The sequence below is a fragment of the Trichosurus vulpecula genome, chromosome 5 (assembly GCF_011100635.1).
Source record: "Trichosurus vulpecula isolate mTriVul1 chromosome 5, mTriVul1.pri, whole genome shotgun sequence".
NCBI lineage: Eukaryota > Metazoa > Chordata > Mammalia > Diprotodontia > Phalangeridae > Trichosurus > Trichosurus vulpecula.
Genome location: NC_050577.1, coordinates 277,903,900 through 277,926,008, shown reverse-complemented (window position 1 = coordinate 277,926,008; position 22,109 = coordinate 277,903,900). Strand labels below are relative to the sequence as shown.

General features: G+C 44.7%; 1 protein-coding gene across 1 annotated transcript in view; it reads right to left on the bottom strand.

Annotated features, from left to right (window-relative positions):
• COL2A1 (collagen type II alpha 1 chain) overlaps positions 1-20,563 on the bottom strand; it is a 46,325-nt gene extending 25,762 nt beyond the window's left edge. Inside the window, exons 1-18 of the mRNA XM_036759531.1 lie at positions 20,470-20,563; positions 15,737-15,943; positions 14,191-14,207; positions 13,900-13,932; positions 13,749-13,781; positions 13,591-13,644; positions 13,335-13,436; positions 12,343-12,420; positions 11,598-11,642; positions 11,427-11,480; positions 10,242-10,295; positions 9,093-9,146; positions 8,572-8,625; positions 8,365-8,418; positions 7,968-8,012; positions 7,804-7,857; positions 1,899-1,943; positions 1,448-1,501 (exon numbers count right to left, since the gene is read on the bottom strand). Of these exons, the coding sequence (XP_036615426.1) occupies positions 1,448-1,501; positions 1,899-1,943; positions 7,804-7,857; positions 7,968-8,012; positions 8,365-8,418; positions 8,572-8,625; positions 9,093-9,146; positions 10,242-10,295; positions 11,427-11,480; positions 11,598-11,642; positions 12,343-12,420; positions 13,335-13,436; positions 13,591-13,644; positions 13,749-13,781; positions 13,900-13,932; positions 14,191-14,207; positions 15,737-15,943; positions 20,470-20,563 (1,131 nt within the window). The remainder of the gene's footprint in view (positions 1-1,447; positions 1,502-1,898; positions 1,944-7,803; positions 7,858-7,967; positions 8,013-8,364; positions 8,419-8,571; positions 8,626-9,092; positions 9,147-10,241; positions 10,296-11,426; positions 11,481-11,597; positions 11,643-12,342; positions 12,421-13,334; positions 13,437-13,590; positions 13,645-13,748; positions 13,782-13,899; positions 13,933-14,190; positions 14,208-15,736; positions 15,944-20,469) is intronic.
• Positions 20,564-22,109: the final 1,546 nt, after the last annotated feature.

Below are 22,109 nucleotides of genomic sequence, written 5' to 3'. Positions count from 1 at the left end.
AACATATACCCCAAAAAGATCAAAGAAAGAGGCGATAGACCCCAAAATACAAAAATATTCATAGGAGCAAAGAACTGGAAACTAAGGGACACCCCGTCCCTCAATTGGGAAATGGCCAAACAAATTATGATATGTGACTATATTGGACTATTGTTGTGCTATCAGAAAAGGAAACATGGAAGAATTGCATGAAGAACAAAGTAAGCAGGGGCAGCTAGGTGGCGCAGTGAGTAGAGCACCGGCCTCAGGAGGACCTGAGTTCAAATTTGACCTCAGACACTTGGGACATGTGTGACCTTGGGCAAGTCACTTAACCCCAATTGCCCTGCCAAAAGCAAAAAAAAAAAAAAAAGAATAAAGTAAGCAGAAGAACAATTTGTACACTGGCTACAACACTGCAAAACAAAACAATCAAGAAAGATTTAAGAAGTCTGACCGATTCTATGACCAGCCAAGACTCCAAGGACGAGAAGTGCAGAATGAGACAGACTTTTTCAAACAGGACCAAGGTGTCAGGGGCTCTGGGGCTTATTAGTTACAGGAGACGGCTTTTTGAGTGATAGCGTATTGGTTAGAATAGGGAAAGCTAGGGACAGTGATAGCTGTGCCAAAAGACAAAAAGGAAAGAAATGTTAAGAACATCAGTGAAACATTCTAAAATGCACCGAAGATAACAGAACAAAGGCCAAAAGACGACAGAGATAAATAGGACAATTTTGGAACTAACTTTCTAACTTACTGAATTTGTTATATGTGCTTCTTTATTTAAACCAAGCTGTATGTAATAGATATATGTGTTTTCATCTGTAAACTTCTTTTTCTGTTCTTAGTATATGGAAGCGTTTGGGTTTGTCAAGTTCATAGGTTTCTTTTTAATGGAATTTATTTTAAAAACAAACAGGGTCCCATAAAAACCATGTATACCAACTGAGGCAGAAAAAAATGAGATTTTGGAAGAAACAAAAGTAGAGAGGAAGGGAGGAAAGAAGGGAGTAATGTTTCCTCATTTTATTATCACTCCTTTTCCTCCCATTCTGACCTGGTTCTGTGGGCTGCTTTATTTTTTGATGCTTCTCCTAGACTCCTCTCCTAAGACTGCTGGAAAGAAAGCGGATCTCTTACCTTTCCCACCTGGTTGACTATCCTCTCTCTGATCTCTCTCTTTTCCCCTCCCTCCTGTATTTCTCTGCCTTTCCTTTGCTGGAGTTTGTAATTTTACCTTCAACTGCTTATCATGCTATCTTTGCTTTTCCTTCCAGCAGGTGACCCTAGAGAAATTCTTGGCTTTATTCATTCCCTAGATGGAGAGTAGCAGTGGATGGGGGCAGGGAATTGAGATTTCTTGGAAGGGAAGAGGGGCTCAAAAAACCCTCTTTTGGGGGGGATGGGAAGGCAAAATTCATTGGTGTTTTTGGAATTCACAGTTATGCTGGCAGCGAAGACTTACCTTGGCTCCTGGAGCACCTGGGAATCCAGGACCACCAGAAGGACCGACAGGACCCTATGGACAAAAGAAAAGTAGTGAGTCTCTGGCTGGGAAAGGGACAAAACTCCAAAGACTCTGAGAGAGCCTCTAGTTCACCCCTCCCCCACATTAGCCTGTCTGAGCTCTACAAAAATTCTGGCTATAGTCTCCAGTTAAAGAGAACACAGCAGGCATTCAGACGCCAATGCCCTCAGGGGTCTCCAGACAGAGGTCCTCATTAAAGGCAGCATTCTAAGGTCAAAGGGAACCTCTGAAACACCTCAGCCTACATTTGCCTAGCTCCAGAGTTCAAAATGAGTATTTGACTCTGAACATGATCAAAAGTGAGCTTTCCCAAGCCTGTGATTTCCTAACATTCCCCCTCCCCCATCACTCCCAACAACAACAATAAATGAGGTATGAGTCAACTTACAGGGGGACCAGCTGGGCCTGGTTGACCATCATTGCCACGAGCACCCTGTGGAAAAAAAAAAACAGAAGGAAAAGGGAGTCAATGAGAGAAGTCAATCTCCTAGAAACTCCAATAGAAAACAGACTTCCTCTTCCCCAATACTCAGACATACATACATATGCATACATACATACAAACATACACACAAGAATTTAGGAAGTTACTAAGTTTGGAGTGTCCTAGAAACTGGACATTATTTGAAAATAATGCCTGTTTTCACTCAATCTGGGTTTGAGAACCTAAAGACCAAAGGACAATTTGAATTCATCCTGCCTGTGTACGAGAATATACTGTTTGTGAATACAAGCAGTCAGGAGCCACACTTCCAATACATCCAGGAGCAATCCATGACATTGGCTCATAAATGGACCAGAGCCGCATGTCTTCTCATCACAACTTACCTGAATTAAATGATAAGACAAGCTGACCTTTATGTAGTACTTTCTCTCTTATTTGACCCTCACAGCAACTCTATGGGGGAGATTCTATTATATCTCCATTTCACAGATGAAAAAAACTATGCTCAAAGTTAAGTGACTTGGCCAGGCTCACACATTAAGTACCCAAGGTAGAAGTCAGTCCCAGCTCTTCCTTGGGCAGCTTTGTCCTACTGCTGTCAGCTGACATTCACCTAAGAGACTCCAAGGGCACCCTGACCCTCACCCTGTGATACCTCATTGACTGAAAAGTCATCTCAGGGGAGGTATGGGGAGCTGTCCCTGGCTCCTAAAGCACTTCATTACCTACTATTAGTAAATCCCAGAAGTAGTCATATTTGGCCCTGTGCTCCCTCGGGAGATATTGTATGGTGGAAGGAGGAGTGACTATGTCAGTGGGGGAGAGGACTCCTGGTTGCATGACTTTGAACAAGAAACTTAACTTCTTTAATTGGAGTTCACATTTCAAATGAGGCTTAAACACAAAAGGAAGAGCTTGCCCATGACTCTTTCATTTTTCTTATAATAAAGCCCATGTTTTGGGATTAAACAGTAGGTTCTAAAGGAAATTACATGGGGGAGGTATTAGGTGTTAAAGGAGACCAGAGGAGATGCCTGTATGTGTTAGAGACAGGCCACTGGTTCTATACTTGGCTCACTGGAAGGAAAAGAGGTGCTGCCTCTCTCTCTCTCTCAGGGGAGCCCCAAAGTTTATGGCTGCTAAATCTCTGCTGGGGGGTACCCACCAACTGGTGAATGACTAAACAAATTATAGTATATGAACATAATGGAATATTATTGCTCCAAAAGAAATGATGAAAGGTGTAGTTTCAGAGAAACCTGGGAAGAACTATATGAATTGACACAGAGTAAAGTAAGCAGAGCCAGGAGAACAATTTATACAGTAAAATACCATTATAAATAAAAGCAGCTTTGGAAGACTTAAGAACTCTAATCCACTCAATGATCAGCCATGACTCTAGAGGACCAAAGTTGAAGTACTCTATTCACCTCCTGACAGAAAGATGATGGACTCAAGATGCAGAATGGGACCTATATTTTTGAAGATGGCCAATGTGGGAACTTGCTTTGCTTGATTACACATACTTATGACAAAAGTTTTACTTTTACTTTTTATTGTTGTTCAATTGGTGAAAGGGATGTACAAGGGAGAAAAGACATATGCTTGTTAATTGAAATAAATAAATGAATAAATAAATAAACCCCTACCAAGTCTTAATGGGAGGCAGATGGGAGGCAGAAAAAATTGAGCAGCATCTTGATTTGTCTAACCCTGATTGAAACAAGAATGCCCCTTGCTCCGATAGCTGGGTTACCCACTAACCAAAGAAAGCACCTGCAAGCCTCTACAGGGAATGTTGGAAACAAGTCTTGGCCTGAAGCATCAGGCCCTGACAACTCTATTCGGCAGTGCCTCCAGAAGTAACAGGCAGCCCATATTATGTTTGTGTCTGGTGCTCTGGGTACCTATACTTCCTGCAAAGTGTTTGATTAATTAAAAAAAAATGTTAGTGAGAGTTAGTTCCTAGGGGCACTAGGCATCTACATAGAAGATAGTGACTAGGCAAAATCTATAGGGCCAGCTACTAGCACAAGTTATATCAATCAAAGGATTTCCTGCACTTGGGGTGCAGAAAGATCATCCTCAAATGGACCAGTCCTAGAAGTCTGGCTCTGGGCTACCCTTCCAGTCATATCTCATGTTACTTCCTTTCACATACTCGGTGGCCAAACTAGCCTCCTTGCTGTTGTCCCAGCTCAGCATTCCATCTCCTTCTATTGAGCCTGGGATACACTTCATGTTCACCTTCAGGGTTACTCTGGTCATCTCCCTCTCTTCCTTCAATGCTGAATTCTTGTGCCACCTCCTATGGGAAGCCTTTCCTGATTCCCCTTATTGGTAGAGTCCCTGCCTACCTCAAATTAACCCATAAATAACATTGATTTATAATATCACATCTAGTCCAATTCTTTTATTTTGTAGATGAAGAAACTGAGGCTTAAGTGACTTGCCCAAAGTCACATGGGTGGTAAATATTAAAGACAGGATTGGAACCCAGGTCCTCTAACTTAGAGTCAGCCAGTATTCTTCCCACTATACTAAACTGCCATTACCTCTCCCAGCAGAATTAAGTCCTTTGAAAACAGGGACTTACTTTTCTTTTTGTCCTCAAAAGCTAGCATGGTGACTTGCACAGGGAAAGCACTTAGAAAATATTTGTTGAAATAAACTGGATGGAATTAGAAGAATAAAGGAGGAAATTCAATGGGGAAAAATGCCCATGTACGGAGAGTGTTAGGAAAAAGGAAATGCAGTGATTGTGAGAGATCAGAAAAGCATCGAAGGCCAGAGAATGGAACTGAGGATGAACGAGGGTAAGGCCGGGCTGGGGCGGGGGAAGTGGGTATAAATCATTAACGTAGTACGCCAAGCGCTATAGGCAGGGCTCTTGAGATTGAGGTCATCATGCATATTTCAGGGTCAAAAGCTCTTTTTCCTACCTCGCTTACCCAAATTCTCTAACCCAAAGGTTCACCTGGGGAAAATGGGCCAAATAATGAAAGAGACCTGTGACTGAAAGGAGGAAACAAGTCGGAGAGGCAGTGGCTAGAGACTGTGATAGTAAAGATAAAGTGGGGAAGAGAGAAACTTTGCCACAAAGTCAGATTAGAATGGTCTTTCTGGGGCATTTGAAGCCAGACCAGACTTCCTGAAGAAGAGCTCGGTGCTAAAGCATGAAGGAGAAGAGAGAGAGCCTCAGGCTCTGCGAAAGCTGGGCTAAAAGTAGGGTTGGGGAAGAGCGAACGCTTTGCTACTGCCTGGTCAGAGAAGCCCAGCTCAACTTGCCACTTGGGAAGGTTAGTAACCTCCCATGGCTTCGAGCAACTCCAGAACAGATACCTGGGGGCTCAGAGAGGTTAAGGTAGTAGCTGTGGAATTAGTGCACGGAGGCTAAACTCCTGCTGGGAAAGCCCAGCGCTGGGACTTCTATTTATTTTTATTCCTGGGTAAGAAACCTGGTCAGCTACATAGAATGGCTCCAAGGAGAGTGTGCGACCACAGAGAGGCAGATGCTCCAGCTTGGCATAGTCCTGGAGCTGGAGATCCAAGGCTCAACAAGGTGTGAGCCTACATGATTATTATAAGAGCTTCCCTCTCTGTTCTGCTATTGCCCCAGCAAGGGTGATAGGGCCCATACTACCAGAAGAAGGAATGCCTCTGAGTCTGTTAGATGGTCAGTATGGGAAAGCAGAATGAACTAGCATCAATGGGCATACAGTCAGAGAAGCCAGAACCTAAAGCTGTAACGTGACATCCTGATATGCCGTAGGAATGGGAAGCAAAAAGAAGAGAATGGACCTTCTTCTGGGCCAGTGGAGACAGGGAGAAAAAAAAAGGAGGGAATGTGCAGTACCCTCTTCATCTATTCACTTGAGGCCTTCTAAAAAGCAATTGCTTCTACTCTCTAATATGTACAAGCTGGCATCCTGGTAATTGGCAGGAATGGCAATGCTTCTTGGCTGGGGCCAAATAGTCTCTAATCCTCCTCACACAAAGTGACACTACTCCAGAGCATGCCCTTTGGCAGCCCTTGCCAATGAACGGGGGTCATGCCTAGTTATTTTACTGATGTGCTTTTAAGCGGCAATTTTTCCTATACAAATGTAAAGCCAGCAGATGGCTGTTTTAGCCAGTGATCAGAGAAATGTAGCAATCCGTCTCCCGCTCAGGATGCTGAGATCCCTTAGCTTGGGTAATGGAATATTCTCAGCTGAAAGGATGATCTTCTTAAAGCACTATTTTCATCATATTATGAACCCATGGCAAACACTTAATGTGGTCCCCTATTGTGTGTTGTATCAAAGCTGATCCTAGAACATGAGGTCCTCCATCAACTGATCATCCCATGTCTACCCAATCTCACCTCTCTTTACTTTCCAACATATACCCAAGGGGGCTTCTTTGCCTTTATGAGTCTTTCCCTTCTCTTGCGCATACTTAATTATTAAAATACAAATTTTAAAATCCCCTCAAAAGCCCAATGCCAAGCACATAGTAAATGCTTAATGAATGCTTTTTCATTCATTAATTCAAGTTCCACTACCCTTCTTTGTGTTTTGCCAGTGAGTGAACTTTTGGCTGAATACTATCTTTGTGTGTTCCATTTTGGATTTCATTATCATGCACTGGCTTTTGTATTCTGGTTCTCTCATGCATTTATATTTGTAACAATAATGACTCACTTTTATATAGTTTAGATAGAGTTTTTAAAGTTTACATGTAGGTATAAGGCATATTACATAATTATCTCGTTTGCCTTCCAAGAAAAGAGATTGGAATTCCTTGAGGAATATTATGCAAATAACAAGCATGCAATAACTACTTATGGAATGAATAGGCAGAGATGCCTTCTCTTTTTTCTACAACAATCTGAACCTCAGTTTCCTCATCTCTAAAGTCAGAACAAATATAGCACCTCTACCCACCTCACAGAGTTGCTGCATGGAAAGTGCTTTGTAAACCCCAAGTCATTATATAAATATGACCTAATATTATGGTATATACAGCAAGAGGATTGGACTAGGGGGCTACTAAGATCTCTTCTGGCTCTACAGACTATGAAATACTTAAGGAGTAAAGGCAAGACAGACAAAACCAACTATGAATCCCAGGACGGCAGGTGGCAGAGCTATATTCAAATGAGAGAATGATCAAACGAGAATATATAAAAGTGCCTTGCACACCTTCAAAGTGTCAGATAGATGTGATCCATCAGCTAATAGTGTCATTCAACCAGAAATCATTACTCTCTGAGTAGAATCAAGCATTTGAGCCTGGGACTACCAGGCATCTTTCCCCTTTCTTGCCAAAGTATCTGTGCTGCTACTAGAATTCCTTATGTTTCTCTGAAGCTGTCTGGGCAAAGTGGAACATAGGGTGGCAAGATTATGCCACCAGCTGGTGTGCATCTGACAACATCAAACTGATTTTTTCAGGTCCTCTAAAATACTGTAGCCCTTGCCTGGGAAACTCAGGGGAAGGAGCAAGGTAGCATAAAGAAGAGGACTTAAAATAAGCTATAGAATTAGAGAAGAAGGAGTCACCTGGGTGAGGAATAGCAAATGGTGAAGAAAAGCAAAGAAAACGGTTTCTCTCTGAGTTTCTCTGGAAATTGGAATTTGGAAAATTCTTATCAGGCTGCATTTAGTCAAAGCAGAGATTTCACTTGCCTGAGCTCAGAATGAACAAACCTGCTTCACTGGAGTAGGTGAGACCTTTGCAATACAGATAACTGAAATAATGGAGGGGCGCTCTGTCCTCCAGGGTAGTAGCCAACCTAAGGCTTGGCCCAGGTACTACTGCCCACCCCAGGTCCCTGAGGTAGGAGCTGTGGTTCCACACTTACCGCAGCACCAGGAGGGCCATTCCGTCCTCTCTCACCAGGTAGACCTCGGGGACCCTGGGACGTAACAACGGCAAATGTTAAAATGCTTGATTTTTCTCAAGGTGGATTCAGGTGCCAGGAAAAGCCTAGCTCCAAAGTTCTTGAAAAATGAAACCCCTACTCACCATAGGACCAGGAGAACCATTTTCACCAGGAGATCCACCTTCACCCTGGGAAAAAGAGGCAACAAGTTAACATGTGTGAACCTATTCTCTATGGAGCAAAAAGCAGGAAAAGCAGTGTCTGCATAACCTGTCAACTGACCAGACACTCCCAGATTAACATCTCAGATTGGGAAAGCTCCCTATGATCTTTCCTGGGAACACCCAGTCCTCACCAGGAAAAAGGAAGAGAAATTACCTTAAGTTAATACAGACTGTCAACTAAGCCATCTACAGAGTATGAAATGCCTCATTAGTGTTTCTTCCCTGCAGTAAATTCTAGATTGGTAGAATTTTCCTTACTGAAGGAAAAGTTCCCTCCCAGAGCACCTATGTTCTATGTGTCTTCTTATTTCTTTACCTTAGCGCCAGGAGCACCAGCTTCTCCCTTGGCTCCATCTAAGCCTGGGTAACCCTAGAGAGTGAGAGAGGAAATTCAGTCACATTCCTGGAAAACAAGGAGACATTACTACCTCTATCCCTACCTTTACCCCAGTCCTTCCTTTCCTCCCAGTTACCCCACCATGACCTATGACTACCCTCCTTCCCTGTTATAAAAAATACTTACTCTATGACCTTTGACTCCAGGAAGACCGGGAGTACCTGGGAAACCACGAGCTCCCTGCAAGCCAAAAATAAAATGTAAAGGAAACAGAAAGGCACTAAGTGGTACAAACTCTATCTCTTGGACAATACTTTGAAGAAATAGTGCAAAGTCTCATGAAAGCAATCAGGATGATTGAAGTCCAGAATGTGGACTTTGTGGGTTTGAAGCTCCAAATCCATGACTGTGATTGTGTCCCTTCCCCACTATGTATGTTTCCCTGTGTATCAAAAAGAGACAGCAGCATTTCCCACTGCTAGAAGTTTTAGTGAAACATAGGGAAAGTACTGTCTCACTGCTGTGCTGGGAGAATTATAAATATATTTATTATAATGAATTATAAATATAATTATAAATAGGCAATTCTTCCTGAGTGCTTACTTTGTATAAATGAACTAAGCAAAGTCGGGTTCTAGGTTTGAGCATCTTAACTCCATTCTAAGGAAAAGGCTGGTATTGGGGATGCAGAAAGGTAGCAGACATACCTGAGGACCTGGAAGACCACGTTCACCAGATTTCCCTGGTTTTCCAGCTTCACCCTGAGGGCAGCAATAATTGACACTAAGCTCACTTCAGAACAACACCATTGCCACTCTTGGACCCTCAGAACGGCCCCTTTTATTTCCAATCCCATGCATCTTCAAAGACCAAAGGTTTTCTGCCCAGTTGTTGACTCATTTTTTTTAATCCCTCAAACTTCTCTTTAGAACTTACTACTTCTCAAGAGTCCCTCTGTACCCATCCAAAGAAAATCTTTTATTCCATTTGCCAACTGCTTCACCAATGGGCAAATTCCCCATGTCCTTATCCTGCCATTGCCTCCAAAGTCTTGGTCACCTAATAAGATCTATCTTAAAACTAATACAACTGGGCAGAGACCATGCCTACTTCACTCTCCCTATCACCCCAGGTACATGAATTCAACCTTGAGAAATATTATTTGTACTAGGAACTACTCATCCTTCTGTAATGAATGCTAGTTAGATTTAAGTGATAGCTTAGAGATACAACTCTTTCCTTTTCACTAGTTATGAATTATACATTAGTTATAAATTATGAATTGGTCTATTTTCTAACTCATTTAAAATCAAAACAGTTTAATTTTCTTGGACATTTCTGTTATTGTTTATCTTTCTCTACATATTACTTTCTTTGTGATTTTTCTATCCCTGCTTTTATTTTTCGATCTTTTCCTATCATTTCTTGGGCTACTGACTAGCATTTTTCTTTCCACCATGTGTGGAGCAACAGCCTAGGAAAGCTTAGTTTCCTTCTCTGTGAACTCAGGAGATAGAACTAGATGATCTCAAAGGTCCTTTCTAGCCCTCAATCTGTAACTCCATCATCCCATGAACTCCTGAGCTTATTCTCCCATAGAAAATGGGCATCACTGACCAGGGCTTCCCAATTTGAGTCTTTCTCCTCAATGCGTTTACTGACCCCACCATGTAACTGGAGGTGGGGTCAAACAACTCCTTTCCTAAAGTAGGCAGGTTTCCTTTCCTTCTAAGCATTCAACATTCAACAAAATGGTGGCTCTTTTATATTAAGGATCACACCGAACAAATATCTCCATACTTTTCACAGGCTTCCAATCTTCCCCCCTCAAGATAGCAGTTTTATTTTATACTCACATCATCACCAGGTTTTCCAGGGGGACCAGGAGGACCTCGGGGACCCATGGGGCCCTAGAAACAAAGAGAGATAACAACATCCTGAGCTTAGTCAGTTGACAGATACCTCCCACAATTCAAAGGGCAACAGTAAGGGCTGTTAAACAGTCTGACTACCACCGCCAGGAGGAAGGCCTGAAAAAAGTTTCTCTGCCTCCACTCTTAAACAAATGTTATTGTCTTGGAAAACAGTAAGAGAGAACCACACCAAATTGGCCCCCTATGGACAGATGCTGCTGAAAATGAAGATTCTTCTGGGAAGCTCAGATACTTTTGGGAATGATCACAAACCTAAACCTAATCCACAGACCTCAAAAAGAGTGGGGACCATGCTCATGGCATATGACCCTGAGGTATAGCCCCATCATACTGGGGTTGAGTCAGGGTTGGGTGAGGAAAGGATGCAAACTCCTTTGGTCATGTAATGGCAAGCTAGTTGTTAAGGCAAGGCAGCTGGTTGTTAAGGGCCAGTTTCATAAAGAGAATACTAAGAAGAATCTAGGTTGCTGAGATTTCATTCCTAGGAGTCAGGAAAGAGAAATGTGATCACATCTCTTCTGTAATTAGCCCTTCCCTCATCTCACTTAGTAGTCCCAAATCCTTTGAAAAGTAATTAAAATTGGTGATTTTTAAGGTAATTAGTTTCATTTGCATTCGCACAGTCTCAGCAGTAAGGGCTCCCTGGCCCTGCTCACTCATTATAGATCTGTTCTAGAGGTGGCAGTCAGAGAAGTATCATGCTCTTTTTGCCTTTGACTATCTTTAACCTGATGGTTTCAAATATGGATTATTGACTTTGGTGATCCTGTAATATGTACTTTTAAACATCTATTCTCTGGGATTCTTTTAAGCAACTAGGTAGCTCAGTGGTTTCCAAAATTTATTTCATGCCAAAAGCCTAAAGGTTTCAGCCTGCCAAGCAGCGTGAGGCAATTTTGTCTTGTCACTGTAATGGGATATCTTAGGTTAGTAATAGTGACCCCAAGAAAGATAATGCTGTAATAACATTCCTGGGTGGTCACTGCTAGCCTTCTCTGTTGGGAGTGAAACAAATGTAGGCCCCAAAGGTGTTGGTGGTTGGGGTAATAGTGTTGTATTGTGTGGATATCCCCAGGGGAAGAAGCATAGCCACATTTGGATACTTACAGAGACTCCAGGTTCTCCTGGCTCACCAGGATTGCCTTGAAAACCTTGAGGGCCCTAAAACAGAAAGCCAGAAAGTTTGGGTTAGCCACTCACAGCAGGAAGATTAGAGAAAGAATTGAAAAACAAAATCATTTGAAAAGTATTTAAAATCAGGGCTGTCACTATACTCACAGGTGCGCCAGAGGGGCCAGGGGGTCCTCTTGGTCCCATGGGGCCCTGCATTGGAACACAAAACAAGGGCCCTTAACAGGAGATGCCTAACCACCATCATCCAATGTGTTGTACCCAAGCCAAGCAGCCCAGACAAGCAACAATGGGGTAATTCTGCAGTGGAAGAGTGACCTACAGGGGTTACCCACTGTCAGCCACCTCTTTCATATGGCCTCCTTCCCTACACATCCACCATTCAGAAAGAGAACCCAGCCTGACTTTGTCCTGGAAAGCAGCCTTGTTTACTAAAGTTTCTGAGTTTCATTTAGCATGTGCCAAGTAAAGCCGCAGGGCTGAAATTTCCTGCTGAAAATCTTGTGGGATCCTGAGGAACAGTAGCTGCTGTCTACATTCTCTAGCCTTCCCTCCAAAAGCAACAGAGGTTAGCCCTTAAACAAATCAGCCTATATGACTCCACACACGCACACCTCCTCCCCATCCAACCACTACCATCATCAACACCACCTCCCAACCCCCTGTGGTAATACATTTAAACTACTTGGCATTTGACAAAGAGTGCACTCAAAGAAGAAAGACTAAGTCATTTAAGACCAAGCATTTAAGTCAGCTCTCTGCTAAGTAATGGAAAGTGACGTTACTATAAGCAGGGATTTTTTCTGATGGAAATGGCCAGGTTCCCTGGTTCTAAGATAGTCCCCTTCGCTGATGGACCCTTTCAGTCTGAGATAACTTCTGCCTTCCTTACCATTGGTCCTTGCATCACTCCCAGCTGAGCACCTCCTGCTTTCTCATCAAACCCTCCTGCCATCTGAGCAGCGAAATTCTGCAAACAAAATCCATAACATTAGGGACTCAAATTTACCTTGGTTTTCTTCAATTTATCAAGTGTATTATTTCTTAAAAGGGATGAAACATGTTCGATTAAACTCCAACTACTGGACAATACCTACTGAGGACAGAAAGGGTTGGAAATGCCTTTTAAGTGATCTTGCTGTCACCATACCCTTTGCCTTTTTGATATTCCTTCAATCCCTTTGCTATGTTCACTCAATTTTATGAAATGGTTAATCAAATTTTTTAAAAAATTATCAAATAATTGTGTTTAATAATAGTCATTACTACACATAAGAAAAAACTGTTTATGTGATTTAAGGCTTCAGAGTTTAATAGTCAACCAGTGCCCTAGGAGAAATCCAGATCACCAGCCTCCAAAGACTTTGGTAATGGATGTGGTAGGTCTCTATGTACTTACAAAGGTTAATTTTTCTTAAATATAGCAAATATCCAAACTATGAAATTATGTATTTAGTCAATTCCAAAATGTTTTCCCCAGTGACCCAGACCACCTAACAGGGAAAGTATTTGGCATATGCAGTGACAGATACCCTGCTAGGATACTGGTCACTCTTTCTTTCAATGCATACAACTATCCAGGCGAACTTTTCCCGTATCAGAATAAATCTGTCCTACGGCTCTGAGGCCAAGTTAGGCAACTGAAGTTCTTCCCTACTGAAAACCCTAGTGTGTAGTTAGATCAGGCAGCCTTTCGCTCCCCAGCCTCATGCTGAATAAAGGCAATATTGTGCTAAATTATAGTCTGGAGGGTCTAGAGAGGTTGTATAATGAGTCTAATTACTCCTGGAAATCCCTGAGAGTCAGCCAGATCAATATGCACACCAATGAGAATATACATTTATGGGTCAGTTTTCTGAAAGAGAGCAAAGTAAATATACTCACTCCACCAAGGCCAGGGGGGCCAGGGGGTCCTGGAGGACCAGGGGGTCCAGGATTACCAGGGGTACCAGGTTCACCATCTCTACCACGAGGTCCAGGAGCACCCTTGGCATAAAGATAAAGGCATCAGTGTTCAGTGACATGGGCCCAGTAACCACCTGCCCACAGCTTGTCCTTGGGGAAGTAGCCAGGCGTGTGGCGAGACCACAGAAGGAACAGGGAGGCAACAAGGCTCAATGGATGTACTTTTTTTACTTACCTTTTCCCCTTTGTCACCACGGTCACCTCGGGGTCCTTGTTCGCCTGCAGGTCCCTGAAAGAGAAGGAAAACAGTGAGATAACATCCAAGGCACTGCAAGTGACTCATGCTCAATTAGGGGCAGGGCTAGAGATGATTGATTTCTCTATTTTTCTCACCTGTGGTCCAGGGGGTCCTTTGGGTCCTACAACCTGTATTAAAAAAAAAGGAACCCAGAGCCGCTAGTTAGAGAAAAGCACAAACAGGACACCCCTAAACAGATGGCACTGAGAAACATGACCTGTATGTAGAGGAAAACTGACAACTTACATCTTTGATATCTCCAGGCTCCCCTTTCTGTCCCTGTAATGCAAAATATTCCCTAGATTAGACAGTTAGCAATAAATCTACCCTAAGTAAATCTACAGATACTTGTACTACAGGGACCCCACCAAACAGAAACCCAAGCAAGTTTACTGTGATCAAAGCACCTCTGATTTCAGAGGTGGGAGTTGCTGTACTGGGTGGGAGATACTTTTTAAAGACCATACAAAGAGAGCAAGTATAATAGCTCTCTGAAAACATAAGTAAAATTTCTGATAAAAACAAAAAAAATCTCACCTTTGGCCCCAGATGCCCTATTTAGAAAGGGGAAAAAATGGAACAGAACATAAGTATCATGAGATGGATGAATAAAACTTCTTATTAAACACATAATTACCCTTCAAAGGACACAAAACAGGAAAGAAGATATAAGAAAGGATTGAATGGGGAGGGGAGAAATATGATGAGGGAATAACTATGTGTGATTCCTATAAACAGAACTGTCAGGATGTTCAGACTCTTCGAGCCTATGTGGCTCTACGAACAGTGGAAATTTCTCTAGGTTTCTCGAACGGAATGAACAAAGTGAGATAGTGGTGAAGCAACAAAGAGAAGAGTTAGTCAGCCACAAAGAAAGGAAACACTCAAGATAAGAGGATTTGTTCAGTCTAATTTTGCTTCCAGTCAGAAAGCCCCTTCCCACCCCTCTCCCCCAACCTTCCCAAGCTAAAGATTACTTAGAAAGCCTTACTTTAGAGAGGTGCCTGTCTCCTCCAAGCAAGCACAGCAAAGAGCAAAATGCAAATGTTACAAAAAGCATTTCAGCATAATCCCAAATTACAATCTCCCAATTATTTTTCCCCAAGTAAAATAAGTAACTAGCAAGCAACACTTCACTCACACTGGCCACCTCAAAAATGATTTGGAAATTTGGGCCATTAAAATTAGTTCTCAGTTTAGTCAGTGTAGGTAAAGTGTTACAGAAAGACAACTTCTTGCTTCTCCATCACCTCTGTTTCTTATAAACTAAGCTCCACTAGTGAAGGTACGGGAAACAATGGGGGGGCCACCAAGAAACTTGGAGCAGATATGTGAGTAAATATGAGTATGGGGAGCGGGGAGAGGGAGGGAAAGAAGATGCCTCAATATCATCCCTAGACACTAACAAGGATTGACTGAGCCCTCACACCAGATACAGAAGGTCTAGAGTCACAGCCCCAAACTAATCTCCCCACCCTCCACATAGGATTTCTCTAACCTGGTTCATACTTCACCTAGTAACACTGTCCTTGACTGGGAGATAAGCACATGGAAAGGGGGTAAAATCATCCAAGCTCTGTACTTAAAAAGAGGAAAACTGTCCTTTCTGTCTCGTGACTGGCCAACAGATGATTTCTTCCCCAATCTGGTGACTGTGTATTTGAAGGGGCTTCTCTTAGTAATGGTGTGTGTGACTGAGGAAGACATGATTTGTGGCTTGGCTAAAGAGCTTTTGATCTTCTTTCTGCATACGATAATTACTAGATCTCTCCAGAGGGTATTAGATGGACTGCCAGCTGACTAAACTGAGTTTCAGTGCCACCAGTAACTATCTGGTAGTGCAGAGAGGGGCAGGGAGAGAGAAACCTCCTTTGCTGTCTCAGATTTCCTATCCACTAGCCAGAAGAGTGGTCCCAAGGGTCTTGGGTAAGCAAGAAGTGGCCTTTCTTTTCAGTCCCAGCTGCTGGAGTCCCATGGATGACCAGCTTCTCCTACTTTCTGGCTCTGGTCCCCATCCATGGGAAAGCTTTTGCTCTGACTGCAAGTAATTTATTTATGAAACAATAAATAAATAAATTACGACCACTGGCGGTGGGTGGGTCAGTTGGGCAGATGGGGCAGCACTCTCCAAAGGAGATCTCAGGGTGGAGACAGTCTTTCATGTCTTCACAGATTACTTCATCGCACAGGACAGTTCCAGTGTCACACACACAGACTCTGCAAGGCTCAGGTTTCCATACATCCTTATCATTATACCTCTGCCCTCCATGAACACAGCTGTTTGCATTTTCTGTACCAAAGGGAGGAGGGTAAGAGTGTGGAAGAAAGTAGGAGTAATGGGTGAGAAAGAGGAAAGTCAGAAAAGAAAAAGAGAAATAGGGTTATAATGTTGGCATTGCTTGCAGAAGTCATTACCATTCAAAAAGTCAAATATAAACTCAGGTCTTAGAGATAAATTCAATGTCAGTAAAGACCACTTTTGCCTCTGAGACAACTACAAAGTGGAACATAAAGGATTTACTTTTTTCCCCCAAAGATATTGTCACCAGTGAAGTGCCCAGGCCCAGGAATACAGCTGACAGAAGAGAGGTTAGTCAAGTTGACTACACTGCATGTTTTCTGCAGTTTCTCAGGCCCTTTTGGGAATATCTGCTCTTGGGAGTAGGCCCTGAAGGTTCACAAGTGGATACTAGCCTAAATTCCTCCCTCCTCTGGTAGCTGAGCTACAAAGAGGCCAGAGTGGGGGAGGCAAGAGGAAGAAACTGTAATTCCAGTGAGACCTCCAGGATTGGCACTTCTTTGAAGATGAAGTGATTTACACAGGAGAAATGGAGAGCTGGGTAGTTCTCACAGAAACAGGGTGAGAAGTGTTTGGTTTATCCTACCTTTTGCCTGGGTTTTACTGGGTTGGCTAACCACATGTGACCTCAAAGAATTCTTTTGAGTCTGTCAGAGTTTTTACCAACCAAATATTAGTAACAATCTCCAATATCAGATACCTACTAAAGGACTGAATTGGGGAGGGGCGGGGGGGGGGGGAGCGGGGAGGAGGTGTGGGGAGGGTGGAGATGCTCAGAACTGCAGAAACACACGATGTAAACGTTGGGCACACATGCCTTCTCCAAACAGCAAGGATTGTGTCTTATTTATGTTTGTATTCTCCTCTCAGTGACTAAGACAATGCTTTGTACATCATAACAGGTTTTTTTAAAGTCTTTGCGGAATGAATGAATGAATGATCCATGTCCCTAAAGCCTCACTTAGCCGTGTCTCCTTAGAGAGAGCCAACTTTCATTTCCACAACATTCAGCTTCCCAGCTGTTAGGAGGGGCACAGATTGCCCAGTCATGTCAAGTCTAGACAATCCAGCCCCAACTACCCAAAAAGGCCAAGGGAGCAGAGCAAAGATGAGTCCTGCTTACCGTCCCATCCCATCTGGAATTTGTGTTGCAAAGGAGCCCTTTGTTGACAAGGGAGCTGAGTATACTGTGCCAAAGAGCTGGCTGCATTGGCAGCATGTGCTCAGAAGAGCTCAGAGCTGGTTTTCTCATCAAAAACCTGAAAGTAGGGGCATCAAGGACTGAATAATAAGAGAGAGTTCTAAAGCAAAGGAGAGAGAGGAGACTGACCTGCTCACTGCTCTGGAAGAGATAGTGTTACCATTTGAATATAAAGGGATTTTTATTTTTCCATTTTCCACAGGGGAAATACTCCTAGCCCAGAAGTATAATATTGGTAGAGTAAGCAAATCCTGGTGATATGCAGAAGCTGCTTGGGAAAGTGCAGCTGTTAAGGGAATTCTAGAATGAAGTTTGCTGGTGCTGATGGGTTCACCCTTGGTGACCCGGGGACTTGACCCAGGTGGGGACAGGGTTGGCTGGATACCTGTAAGGAAAGCTGGAAAGCTGTAGGAGAAATAGCCTCATGTACTGTTGATATTTTCCCCTGTGGGCATCACTGGGACCTGGCTGCAGAAAGCATAGAAGGGTCAGGAGCTGAGCAGAACCAGAAACTGAACAACTGAGTCAGGTATGAGGGCAGGTAAATTATGAAAAGGAAAGCCAGAGTAATTATCTATGACTGAAACATGTGGAAGTGTGCTTCTGTACAAACACGCTGCTTTAAAATCGAGCCAATGTAGTAACTGGATAACTTAGGTGTGGACAGAGGGGCTCGGCACCATTAATCGGCATAATTACTGTTAATAAACGGCTGCTGATAGCATCACACTGGGCCCCTATAAGGTTACCCTAATTATAGCCGTACTGTATGTTACCCTTTGTGGGAGCCCTATAAAAAGCTACCTCTTTCTGGGAATTGTTTGTCTTTGCCATCCAGAGAAGGGCTGGAGCCCCCATGGTAGCAGTTGGGAGGTGGGGGCGGCGGGCATTGTGCTAAGGGTGGGAGCCTGGGGGAGCCCACCGGACCTCTCCTCTCATGAATGAGTCTTTTCTGAGCTCACACAGAGCCCGATTCACAGGTCTCTGCGAGGAACCAGTTTAAAATAAATACGGGCAGCATTTCAACTCCATCTGGAACCCATCGCTGCCAATCTCCCAAATGCAAACAAACCTTCACAATAGGGGATTGAGGTCTCTAGCTTGAACTGAAGAGAGCTTTCAGAGGCGCAGACTCTGAAATGCAGATGTGGGTCAAAGACACCCGAGCCAAAAACACTTCAGTCCCTTGGGGAGGCATTAGCGATCTCTAGGTTTTTAACATTTTTTGACGTCTCTCTAGACTGCGCCTGTTCCCCACGTCACATTTCTGGGACCAGGGGGAGCAGCGGAAAATGAGCCAGGACACGCGGGCAGGGCAGCCTCTCTGGGGCAACATTACCTAAACCGCCTTCTGGGAGGAGCCACTGAAGTTCTGGGCACAACCAGGCACCTCCGAAATTAATTCCTTGGAACCAAGAGACAGCAGCAAGCCCTTTGCCATTTTAGAAAGCTATTCAAGATACTGGATGAAGGACTTTAGATGGGGAAGGGTTTTTGTTTTTTGGTAGCGGGGGTGTGGGGTTGGAGTTGGGGTCGTTCTCAAAGACTGGATCGAATACACAGCTGATTCAGAGACCGGTAGTTAAGGAGGTTTGAGAAAAGAGAATTTGAGGTTAGGAAAGTGTCAATTCGGTGGCCAGGAGAAGATAAGACCATCATTTACTCAGACTGCGTGTAGAAAATGCCACATCACTGGACTGCCTCGTATATCCCCTGATCTATCCTCCCAGTGCCCCTGATGGCGAGCACTTCCCTGGCCATTCCAGCTCTCCCTGGCAAGCCAGCCCAGCTAATGAATGGAAACTCCGTCTGAGTGCCGTGGGGACGGCATTCCACATCGTTTCTGGAATCCTCGCCTGCTTTCAGGGAAGAGGGAGAGTGCCTCGTCAGGAAAGTGACTTTTTCCCCCTTTAAAGTTTTCCCTCTAAGATTGATTTACAATCTGTAACATACAAAGAAGGGGGCAGGCATCCCAGCTATAGGAAATGTGCCCAAACACGTGGAGAAAAAAAAATATGAAAAGGAAAAAAAAATCTTTTCTACCTAATAAACTTTCCAGGCTTCGTTTGTCCTGACTAAAATCCCAGACTGGGGAACCTTTCCGAAGAGGGTTGCAGGGAGGGTGCGGGCGATCCGGGCTTGGATTTGGGCTGTAAACCTTGAGACCCTCAGTTGCATCGAGATTTATAGACATAATCAACTGGCATTCCCTTCCACCACCGTCTGATACTGTGGTGTGTAGAGCTCCATAACTGTACCAAAGTAGTTCTTTGTATGCACCCCCACCTCTAGCCCAGTAAGGGGGGTGGTGGCTATTTTAACGGGTGTTTGGAGTAAATTGCCTGGTGAGTCTGGAATGCTTTCTACCCTTCAGGTGGCCTCCAGAGAGAGAGAGAGAGAGACAGAGAGAGAGACACACACACACACACACAGAGAGAGAGAGAGAGAGAGAGAGAGAGAGAGAGAGAGAGAGAGAGACAGAGAGAGAGACAGAGAGACAGAGAGAGACAGAGAGAGAGAGAGAGACAGAGAGACAGAGAGACAGAGAGAGACAGAGAGAGACAGAGAGCAATCCATGAAGGCTTCTGGGATGCAGCAGGAAAGTGGCTTTGGGTCCCAACTGCACCTTGTTAACAGTAGTGGGAAGGAAGAGAGTGAAGTCTCTAAAAGCCGCACAAAAACCTTTCTTTGTGGCAAGTCTATCTCAGAGTATCCCCTTTGTCTAGCTCCCCTTTTAACCCCCACCCCCACCAGACCATGGAAGTTAACCCCTTGGCTCCTGGCTGCTTTGTCAACCAACAGACACAGGCCATCCTTCTCCTCCATAGATAGATGGGCTGTGACCCGTTTGCTGACCTCTGACTGTTCAGGCGAGAAGTGTGAAGCGTGTGAAGCGTTAGTAGTGTGGATATCCGGGGGAAGAAGAGACAGAGACAGTCACAGAGACACAGAGAAAGAAAGAGACAGACAGAAACAGAGAGACAGAGGGAGAGAAGGAGAGAGAATATGAATTTATAAACCCTCTCAGAAAACTTTTTTCCCACTGAATAACCCTAAAGGATTTAAGGACATACCCGTGGCTCTACCGACATCAGCTGTAATAGCTCCCCTCCCGTATCTTCACCCCAGCTTTCGGGAAGAGAAGGCTACAGCCTGGTGAGAGAGCCCTGGGTCCCTGATCCCCTTCAGGCCCCCAGCGGATATCACTTGCTACTATATCACCTGCTAGTAGGGAGAAATGACCAGTGGGCTCCAGGAGGACCCTCGTCGCGCTGGGACGAAGCTACAAGAAAAGGTAAGGAAAAGAGCGACTTACGGACATCCACGTCCTGACACCAGACAGCAGCTATCAGCAGCACCTGGGCAGTGGCCAGAAGCAGCAGAGTCCTTGGATCCCCCAGGTGAAACATGACTAACCCTGGACCCTCTGCCGAGGAGGATGAAGGAGGCGGCGGAGGAAGGTGCTGGTCCCGGTTTCTACCGTGCCCTCATGCAGCCGGCCCCTCTGGAAAAGGACAAGCAAGAGGGAGTCCCAAGCAGCCTTGCAGGACTCTGCGCCTAGCACCCGCTTGCGGCTCCCGTTATATGCGCTCTGCCCCTCCCGGGAGCCAGCGGATAAGCCGAGAGCACGGGCCACCTCCTCCACCCCCTGCAGCTCTGTAACCTGAGCTTCTTCCCCCGACCCCTCCCCCTGCCCCATACCAGGTTCTGGGCCAGACCCTTCCTCCCACCCTGCCCCTCATTTTACACCTGCCCCTCTCTAGAGCACGTCTCCTTCTCAGCACCCCATTTCCCTCCCTCTCCCAGGATGTCCCCAGTTGAGGAAAGAGGAAAGAGAGTCACATTGGACGCCCCCCACCCCCGTTCTCCCTCAGGAACGCAAAGCGCCCCTCCACCACCTCCACAGGCAGGAGAAGTTGCCAGGAGGAGGGGGTGTCTCCGGCCCCTCCCCTCGGAGCTCTGCCCAGGGAGCAGGAGAGGGAGGGAAGTGTTTGCAGAGGAGAGGGCACTGAGCCCTGAATGGAGGAGGGAAGAAGGGACAGGGACCTTCAGGTGTGGGCAGGCAGGGGGCAGCGGGGAGCCGTTAGGGAAATCTGGAATTCAAGGCGACTGAGGCAAGGAAGCCAGGGCTAAATCCTTAGGACTTTCCCCTATCCAAATTCTTCCCCCATGTCTCTCTTCTCCTGAGGTCCCTAGCCATGGGATCTGACCATGTGAATCAGAGGAGTGAGAGAATGCTTCTTCACTTATGCGTCTGGCTATGGGAATGGCAGAGTAAGCTTAAAACACTGGGTACAGACAAGAGACCTACCTCCGCCAGGAAAGGGAAGGAAAGGGAAAGGATGTGTTGCTGAAAGAGGAGACTAGGGAGAAGAGGGAGAGGTAGCCCTGGGCTAGAAGAAAAGGCTCTGAATCTGAAGACTGGATGAGTTGGGGATCAACTGGTCCTTTGTTCTAGAAAGAATCTTGTGCCCTTCTGTCAGATATTAAGTCAATGCAACTTGGCAGGAGATTTGGGAGGATTCTGAAAACTGGAATTTGAAGGTGGGAGGCTATCCAAAGGCAAAGTCTTGGGACACAGTTTGTCACAACTGTAATCTTGGCCCAGGTTATGATGGAGGCAGATCCAGCTAGAATAAGGTATGGAGAACAGAGGGAAAGGGTCTCAATTTCCAAAAAGCTTTCCTTACCATCCCTTCTATCCTTGTCATATTTCAACTCCCTCAGCTTTCTACCTCCCTACCTACTGCCTTTTCTTCTCATTTCTTATTTTGGGCTGAAGTGAGAGAGTTATCTATGCCTGAGTTAGAGTCTCTCCTATGAAAGCTGGAGGGAAAATGTGGATTTCCAAAGAGCAACAACCTTGTAATGTTCCTAGAGCTCCGGGATGGTTGGCTTAATGAGAACACCATGTACTATTTCTGAGGAGTCTTTTTGCCTAGAATCTCTACACAT